The sequence below is a fragment of the Mesitornis unicolor genome, unplaced genomic scaffold (assembly GCF_000695765.1).
Source record: "Mesitornis unicolor isolate BGI_N332 unplaced genomic scaffold, ASM69576v1 scaffold3780, whole genome shotgun sequence".
NCBI classification, from domain to species: Eukaryota; Metazoa; Chordata; class Aves; order Mesitornithiformes; family Mesitornithidae; genus Mesitornis; species Mesitornis unicolor.
Genome location: NW_010158821.1, coordinates 19,454 through 29,371, shown reverse-complemented (window position 1 = coordinate 29,371; position 9,918 = coordinate 19,454). Strand labels below are relative to the sequence as shown.

The 9,918-nt window shown below is 41.6% G+C and overlaps 1 protein-coding gene across 1 annotated transcript in view; it reads right to left on the bottom strand.

Moving 5' to 3' along the window:
* Positions 1–1,445: 1,445 nt before the first annotated feature.
* Positions 1,446–9,918, bottom strand: part of PWWP2A (PWWP domain containing 2A) — a 15,409-nt gene continuing 6,936 nt past the window's right edge. Inside the window, exon 2 of the mRNA XM_010184591.1 lies at positions 1,446–1,500. Coding sequence (XP_010182893.1) covers positions 1,487–1,500 — 14 coding nt within the window. The 3' untranslated portion in view covers positions 1,446–1,486. The remainder of the gene's footprint in view (positions 1,501–9,918) is intronic.

Sequence of the window (9,918 nt, the reverse complement as noted above, 5' to 3'; positions counted from 1 at the left end):
AAAGCCAAACGATAGAGTTGTCCTAACTTCAAATTCTACGTGATTAATTCAGGCTCTGTAGGCAAAGGCTGTGAAACTCTTTGTGCCGACACAGATGCCTCTCAGAAAGGAATCTCTGTTTTCAAATGATCTAACAAAGACTCTATTTTCTCTCCAATTAAAACAGGATATTAGTAAGGAGGAAAAGAGTTTCCTACAAGTCTTTTCACTTCTATAGAAACAAAACTTTGACGTTTAGTAGATTATGTGCACATTTTCATTTCTTCAAGACAATTCTTTATTTTCCCAGGTTGTATAATAAATCCCCTGCTAAGAATTCTGTAAGAAAGGGTACTGCTGGAAAAGTGTGCACACAATGTCAAATCATCAGTGACAAATAAATTAATAGTTAATTACTCAATATTTCAGCAGCGTGTCCAGCATTACAAGCTCCACTGAAACAAGCCTTACCAAACACCTTCAGGGGAGGGGAATAAAATGGATAAAACCCACTGGGTTTCTTTTTTTGATTTACAGCTATTCAAAGAAGTCAATGCAACTCAGACCAACAACCATCAGAAACACTACTGAAACCTTTGCTCTACTAGTTACCTATCTGAAAAATATTTACGTCAAAAGGAAAAATTAACCCATGTTTTGAGATAGAAAAGCCATTCCGTTTAATCACTCTCCATTCATGATTCCCATCCTGTTATAGTATTATAAGCAAAATGCTGCTCTCTGCGTTGTAGCCCCTCTTAACGTTATTCCACAATCCTCAATTCCCTAAGTGTTACAACAGCATAAATAAAATGCAACCAGATTCACACAGAAGGAGCTTTCCCATAACGCAAAGATAAATGGAGTTTGTGGTCACTGCCCCTTCCATCACCTCTATGGGAAAGATTGGTCTCATATAGCAGGACTGTTCATATTTTACAATACAACTGGTTTTGGACATGCTTTTGATCACAGATCACAGCTCTGCTAACACCTGCACTAAATACTAACTAAGCCTCATAGAATGGAAAATTGCAATGCTAAAGTTAAGAATTAAAAGAAAAGTTCAAAAGTTACAGTCAACTTCCCAGGCAATTGGCTCCATCACTGGCACCTATCAAAACATACAAACGTGACTGTCACATTACAAAAAAACCCAGTTATTTGCAGTGATTCTTCATACTAATAATTCAAGTGGTTCCTTGCATGTAAGTGTCATATAGTCTTTAATAATTTCATGCGTCATTTATTGCAAAAAAGTTTTATAAAATATTTCCTAACATCTTTTTTTCGTTTTAAAGAAAATGTACACTAGGTACAGATACCCTAACAGGGCGCGAGGGGGGCCTTCAACATATTTACCCCCTTTCCCCTTCTAAAAATGTTTACTGCTTGATGAAGATATCAGAGGAAAAATAGGACAATTCAGCCTCAGATTTCTTTCAGTCCTGATGAGCTGGTGGCTCTTCGTGGCAGTGTAGTGAGGTTCCATAAAAACAGCAGTTGACTAGTGTCTCTGAGCTGAAAAGGGGAGAGAAAGGGAAAATAGTTAAACGCCTTCCAGTATATATTGCAAAAGTAGGTAAGCAAAGTCTGAGATGGCCAGGGAAGTTCTCAGTTCACCTGCTTTGTGCACTGTATGCAGAAGACCAAAAAAAAGCCTATTTACATTATCACAAGACATACACAAGTGAACAAACTCCTCAGTTGACTGGAGTTTTATGGGAAGCTACTGTACCAGTCTATGTTACATCTCACCCCGTTTCAGCGTCCAGAGAGAATTTCAATTTTTAAAGATGTTTGAACATAGCTAACAAAGGAGGAGACCAACATACGGAGTCTAAACAACGGCGTGTGGTTCACAATGCAAAGCTAAATCAGACACTGTAACGTCATTCCAAATGGAAGATCTAAGCGTGCACGGGAGCCCTGAAGTCCAAAGCTGCTGATTATGTTCTTCTCCATTATTGCTTATGTTTTCCCATTTGCTCCATGGAACTGGTATAAAATGATGCTACAGCAGGCAGAAGCAGCCCAAGAACAACTGCCCCAGCGGTCAGTAACCGCTCAGGGCTGCGTGGAGAAGGCACTGCTCTAGGATAACCGGAGCTGGAGGACACTTCTGGAGATCATCTGCTCCAAGCCCTTTGCTCAAAAACACACAAGAGAACACAAAAAAGGGTTCCAGGCCAGCCCGGTTGAGTCCTTTTACCATTCTGTTGGGCTTTTGGCTGCTAGGATTATTTGAGAGGCACACACACATTTTCCACTGCTGACAACAGCACTGTGAATAACACAACTGAATTTTAAAAAAGAGAGACTCATGGCAGGAAAATCCTAAAGTTCTTCCTAAACAGACAGCTCTGCTGAATAGGATCCGAAAGAAATATAAAAAAAGGAGAAGTAGGAAAGAGGAATGTATGAAAAGGGTCCTACCATAAGAGGAGGCAGGGAAGACAAAGGGGGTAACTATGGAGTTTCTCAATCGCTCGGTTGCTCACTGTGCCACAAAAGGACAATGTAAAACACAGAAAAATAATGCATTTTATATCCTAGACAATGCAGTAGAATTAAAATAGGAATGAATTTTTGTGAAAGTTGAAACAGAAGAAATGAGGACTAATTATCAAATTTCACAGATGCAGGCAAGATGCACTGAGCTGCTGGATGCCAACTACAGACAAGCAGGCATTCATTCCAGTACCAAACACGTCCTCATTTGGGTATGATACACAGAACTGATCTATAATTAAGCTTATTTTAGCTATGGGCCACTCCAAGATGCAAGAGAGAAATCTGCAAAGAGAAGGATGCTTGACAAAGTTCCACTGGACTCAACAGTACTCGGTGTCGGTGCAGGTAACTGAGCACCACAGTATTCCAGGCTGCAAAACACCAATAGTGAGTATTACAGCATACAGCCAATAAGTTCTCCAAAATAAGATTAATATTAAATTAGCATCATGTATCCATGAACCAATCACAGAACAGAACGTTAGGGATTGGAAGGGACCTCAAAAGATCATCTAGTCCAATAGTGGGTATTACAGCATACAGCCAATAAGAAGTTCTCCAAAAGAAGATTAATATTAAATTAGTATCATGTATCCATGAAGTCTTGCAAAGAGAAGCTTTTATAGTATATCAGAGACCCACAACCTACTCAGAAATATCGAAAATCCCATTAAAAATTGGATAAAAGTTCAGCCAGTATGTCCAGCACCTGCATTTCCAAATTCAAGCCTCAGTGACACTATTGCCAGTCAGCAAACTTCTGTGGTCTACAAAGGAGTAAGTGCAACAAGAATCACTATTGCCAGTCAGCAAACTTCTGTGGTCTACAAAGGAGTAAGTGCGACAAGAATTTGGTTCAGTCACCTGAGCACAGCACAACTGCTGGCAGGCCTAAGGAAACGAGCGGTTCCCTTGGACACGGCGCTCCCTCACGCCAATGGCACTGGCACTTTGCACACCTCCTCCACCGACCCAGCAACTGACGCAGCTGCAGTGATTTTCAGAATTGGTGCTCGGCAAAGTCTGTTCCTTGCAAACCTGGCACTCGTGTTCCTTCCCAATTCAGCTCCTACAGCTTTATTTTGCTCCAGCTCTTACCGTTCAGAGACTCCACGATGCCCTTAGCGAGCACCAGGAGCTTCGTCTCTCCCACTGACGTTTACACACCGTTACTGGTGACTCCAGATACACCACCGGTCTCCTCCTCTAGTGCAGCCCAGTCTTCTGTTTTACCAGCTGCAAGTCTCAGTTTATAAAAAGTGACAAGTATCGGATATCTAATTCCAGACCTAATGCACTGATATAGTACTGGATTAAACGTTTTCACGTTAGTGAAGTAAAAAACCAAGACTTCTTCATGTAAATCAAGCTCCCTTTACAGCAACTGTATGTTCTCCTCACTGCCCTATTTCCTCTCCAAGTCAAAAAACCAAAAAGAGACAAGACACATGCATACATCCATGACAGATGTAGGTAGTAAATACGTATTTGGGTTACAATTCCCAATAATGTTGAGCATCTGCTTGGCTTTCAACACGTGCTCTAAATTTCCTTACGGACTTCGGCAGGCACTGAAGTGAAGCAGTTACCAGTGCCCGGTAAGTGTTCCTCCTTCAGATCAGGGCTTTGGAAAGGGGAAAAAAACCTCAACAACCACACCCAAACCCAACCACCACCACCCAAGAAAACTTCATTTTCCTAGAACAGAGGCTCCCTAGCTCTGGTCCATCTGTCATCTGCAAGCTTCTCAGCAAGATCTTCCTGCTTATGTTTTCAATTCTTTTCCTTGTTTCAGGTACTACACTTCTTTAAAAAGACTAAAATGTTACTAAATTCCTCCCTGATTTTACTTTTACACATCAGCAAAGGGAGGAAGCGGCGCCTACAATCCCAGGCAGCAGCTGAACTCCCAGCAGGGCAGATCCTGCGAAGATGTGATCCACACAGCAAACATGTTGGAGGATTGCTGGCTCAGGAGACAAAACCTTTCTTTTTAATTTATTTTTTTTTACCTTTACGTTACACCTGTCAAACTACGTAATCTGACCGTGTGATACAAACTCCAAGAAGCAAGGCTAAAGAGAAACTTAGTGCGGCTCTTTTCAGTAAAACACCCATCACTCCTCACACCAGGTTAGTTTAGGGAGAACGGCTGTGTCTGAAGTGCTCAAATAGAAGAGGGAAATAAAATAACTGGTAGCTCATTACCTCTGTCCTAACCTGCTTTGCACGTGATTAGTTGGTAGCACAGCGCACCCTTCACTTTAGGCAGGGCTTAAACCAGACGCAGCTGCCAACCTCCCTGACAACTCCAGTGCCCCCAGCCTGAATGCACAGCGGTTGTCAGACCCTGCAAGGGAGCAGCAGGACTCCTCAGGCTGAGGTAAAAAGCTGCCATTTGTGGAGACCTATGGTAGAAAAAATCCAGTTAACAGGAGTAAAGAATTGATGGTGGTTTAAAAAAAGAAAACAATTAACCTCCTCGCCTGCCTGAATTCTCACCGGGTGTGCTCCCTCTGCTTTTCGGACAACAGCACACCAGGAAAAAATGCTAAGAACTCACAGAAAAATCAGATACCAGGTTTTTTCAGCTTAAACTGGAGTTTACCAGCAGAGTTAAAGGGAAATCACACAAAATTTTGCAAACTAGCAGACAGCAAAACAAAGTATCCACATATACAAACACTGTACTGTCCACTGAAGAACCTGGTGCTAAAAGCCAGAGGGATACAGTGAAATTTTGCTGGACACAGTAACTACCTAGAGTAAGTGGAAACTGAAGCAGTGGATTGTAATTCATGGTGAACATGACCTTTCTGTATTTTAGAGTAAAAAGGCAAACTTAGGGCACTATCTAATCCGTACTGACAGCATTTTACATCCGGTGTGTGTAATGCAGCCTGAGATAAACCAGATTTTTTCATATACCGAGAAATGCAAGCGTGACAGCAATTACAGCAGTACAACTGGTGGCCAAATCCAGTTAATCATCACTTTCCTTCACGTCTTAGATTTGTCTTGCTTTCTAAAATGTGAAAACCACCACCCCTTTTTAGGACATGACTCAGATGAGGCACCAGTTTTCCCTGCCAGGTAAAAACCATAAAGATGAGATTGTGCCTTCTGTTGGCACACAAAACTGCGTGCACACTACATTCGTTATGGTCAAACTAGCAAGAATTTCTTTATTATAGTAATTAAATTTGCTTAAAAGAGAAGCAGATGACTCATGGTTGCAGAGCATATTGGAGTTTCTTTGTATTTTGCTTCTCATTCTTTATTACAAGTATTATAAAAACTGTTCCCTTTTGGTTGCTCATAGTCTAAACTGCAATTCAAACCCTTCTTGCCAGTGGCATTATAATCTTTGTTGAACTGATTACAGGATGGAAGAAAACTGAGACAGCAGAAGGTGAAAGAGCAAATGGACCAGTTATGATCTGAGGCAAAAATCCAGGGTAAAAAGTAGATTACACAATACAGGTTTATTAATTTCAAGAGCATTTCTAACTAATGCAGAATCTCACTACTGCAATCCATACCAACCATACCCTTGTTACCTGCACGTTTGGCAAAATGAAGGAATATGATATATTTTGTATGGGAACCTTTTTATTGTCACTGCGGAGTTGACTTCACCATGCTGCATGTGGACTTAGGCCAAACCGGTGAGAAGCAACCTTGGGCTGGACTGCTGCAAGGTATGAAAACTGCTTAGGGGATGTCTGATCTGCCCAGTTAAAATATAATTGGTTTTACATTGTTTTCTTTGGATCAATAGCAGTGTTTTGTACAGAGAAGATATCAGGCAGGAGTATACAAGATTAGGCTCCTCAGATACAGTGACTGAACAATAAAGCCACAGGCGTGCAGTCACGTCTCTTATTCTCCTTGTATTGTGGAGGAACATTTCTTACCCTGTGGATTTCTCTGGTCTGAACCACGCGGAGCAGGGACTGCTGACCCAGAGAAGAAAGGGTACAAAGAGCGGGGTCGCCACAGAGGACGAAGTGTCCCCGGGTCCTCGCTCCTACACTTGCAAGCCGCCTGTGTCTGCTCAATATCCATATCATTAAATTCCCCAACCCCCTTGCTCGCAGCAAGTTGGCTGTTTTATTGTTCAGTGAGTTTGTTCACTTGCATGTGTAATCCACCATTTGTAGGTGAGGGATGGCAATGCCTAATCCTGAGGGTACAGCTCTGCAGTGATGGCCAGTTTGCTCACAGCAGTCTGGATGCTGTTTTGAAGCAATTTCATTCAACTGCTGGAGACTACGGGGTCACCATAAAGATTATCACCAGTAATTAAACACAAGCAGGTGTGCTAGGACAAGCCCTGACGCAGCTCTGGCCACTGGTGTTGTGAGGATCTGCCCCACTCAACTGTATTGTACGTGGGCGCTTTTCTGGGAGTCATCACTGTAAGGTGGATTCTGAGGTTTTGAATGTGAAAATTGTCACCATCCTGTGTATTCACTGACGTCCAAAGAGAAGCACTGCCTTTGAAAATATTTTGCTTTTGTCTTCAAAGAAAAAGCAGAAAGACAACAGGAAGCCATCAAGAGGAAAAAAAGGCAGCCCAGAAGGATGAGGCAAGTAAAAATAGCAGTATCTCCCATCACATACTGTGAAGGGGAAGATACATAATTCTTAAAGTAGAGAGCCCAAATTTAAAAACAGTTACAATGATATATATGCAACTTCTTTAGGAGACTGATATTTTGTCTATATACAAAACTGTGTAACAGAAGAAACCGCACACGTTATTTTACTGCTACAGATTCAAGTTTTAAGGAGTTAGGAAGAGTTAAAACAGGCTTCTCTTCCAGATAACAAACTACTAAAAAGAAAGCAGAACTGTTGCATTCCTCCAAAGCCCAAGACAATCTTCAACAACAGGCCTCAACTATGAGGAAAACCAAGAGCAGTCACACACATTCCTCAGTTTACATGCCCAATTCTGTCAAATACATCACACAGTATCCAGAATTCCTAAAACTTGGCCAAACACAGCTTTTTTATATAAACAGATCAGAAGAGATCAGGCTCCCAAATCCCTCAACACTTGAAAAATCTCCAGCAAAGTGTTTTTTCCCTAAAATAATCAAGTACTGCTAATGTGATATTCCAATGAAAAAATATTCACTGCTCCAAACCTTCAGCTATGATTTTTAATGGCAACCTGTATAGACAGAAAAATCTGCTTGTTTTGTTTCAGTTGTTTCCCTAGCAGAGTTAGAGGAAAACTGGTTTGGTTTTGTCTTGGGGGGGAAGGTAGAGGAGGAAGAACTATTTTTAGTACTGAGCCTTGTCTCTCTCTTGTTCTTCTTGAAGGACTTCTTGGGAACTGGGAGTGACTGGGAAGCTTTCACAAACGCATTCCCAGCATCTTTCAAGATGTCCAAGTTAAATGAGCACCATGAAACCTGTAAGAGTAACCTGATAATAACTTCCTTCTCCTATTGCTCAGACTTCAATCACTTGTTATTACAGCCTCTAGCAAACACATTTCTTGGTATTTTTACCAAAACAAATTAAGTTGTGTGCCAGAGTCAAACTCTGCCAACCAACCACACACTACAGATGGCCAACAGAACCCAACTTTGTTGTCAATCACTTCCAACTGAGGTTCCACAGATGTCACCAACAGGAGAGCAAAACGGACTACACCATTCCTAGCTCTAGCACATGGAAAGAAATGTTCCTTACCACATTTGTCTGCGTTCCTGTATGAAGTACTAACTGGTTTTAGGACTGATTTTAGTGGCCATGCCTTAGAAAAGCTGACACAACGTACCCCTGATGAAAATCAGCATCAAGATGACCTCGGTTTTAGGCAGCTGAAGAACCAGATTACATGCAATAGTCCACAGTCATTTATGAAATGCAATTCATACAGGTACTTAAGTGTCAGCTGAAGCACTGAATCAGGTCATAGAGAGCAGCTTGAGGTTTAACCCCAACTAAACTGCCTTGAAGAATCCAGGTTTTCAGGATTTAGTTCCTTTTCACCAGAGCTACCAGTTACCAAAACTTGCATCACATGCTTTAAAACTCTGATTCACTGCAGAAGTACAATTAAAAAACAGTCTTTCCTAAAGCCAAACAAAAATCTTAAACGTTACTAAATAAAAAATGATGCAAAATTAGCATTTAAATAAATATATCCTTGAATTGTACCTGTTTTACTGACAAAGTAGGTACCCTCTTCCCCTTTATGCCCTTGTTAAAAACAGGCAAGGACAATTCTGTCACCAGAAATACACTGTGTTTCTGTTACAGAAACTTTTAGTGATGGTAAGAAGGTAGCAAGAACACAGCTCGCCTATCAAATCCCAAATTCATACGGCATGGCTGGCACCTATGAGTATTTCTTATTCATGTTGCATATTTGACATCAAAACCATTAGTAAGCAAACATGAACAGTGACCTAGACCTATTGGAAAAAAAGCCAACACCAAAGAGCCCCACCTGATTTAAATTTGACAAGTTATATAGCTGCTATCATCCCTCTCTGGACTGAGGAATGAAATCATTGGCAGAGAAACTGCGTTACACTTGTTCAAAATATGAATGGTCTCCATTTTGAAAATACCTTCTCAAACATGTAGCACAAATAGATCCCACAGATCCATTTGTCTTCACACTGAACGAGCAAAGCCCAAATTTAAACTTACGAGTGATCCTGATTTGTTCCCTGTGCCAACTTACACTGCAGCCTGTGTTATCCCCCGGGACCAGGGGTAGGTGGAGAAGAACGACGACTGCACAACTCCATCGGCACAAGCACAGGGAATCAGTTTTCAGCCCTGTGCACACAGAAGTCTTCTGGGAAGGCTATGTAGGCACACAAGATCATCGTGCAAGGTGGCTCAGGTCTTCCAAGGTACAAAACCCCCGGTATTATCAATGACATTCATTCTCCGCGATGCTGCTCATCCTACTTCACTGTTTACTTTTTTCTTGGAGAAAAACATGGGACCCCTGGATCCAAGTCCCCTTCACCACCCAGCACCTGGCACTAAAGCTTGCCTGTGCTGGCCCCGGGAGAGCCACCCCCGACTGCCCCTTCTGGTAGCAACAACCAAAGCGTGCAGAGAAAAAGCAAGGCAGCAAGCCAGTCACCAAATACTGTCTCGGCAGCTATGCCTGGGAACTGCTATTTTGCCTTGTGTTCACAGAAAAGCAGTTGTGTCACAGTTTAATTTAAGAAAAAAAGTCAGAAGTTAATCTAAATTACAGCCTGGATTGGTATACACACATCTGGTATTACAGAGGAAAGACTGAAATGTATGAGTAAATCACAGGAAACTATAAGCTGCTATTAGGATCTAACAGTTAAGAACCACCAGTCATAATTCTGACCTCGGGAAGAATCTCTGCCATCTGAAAAGTTCTGTACAACCCCATCTAAGTTACAGAAA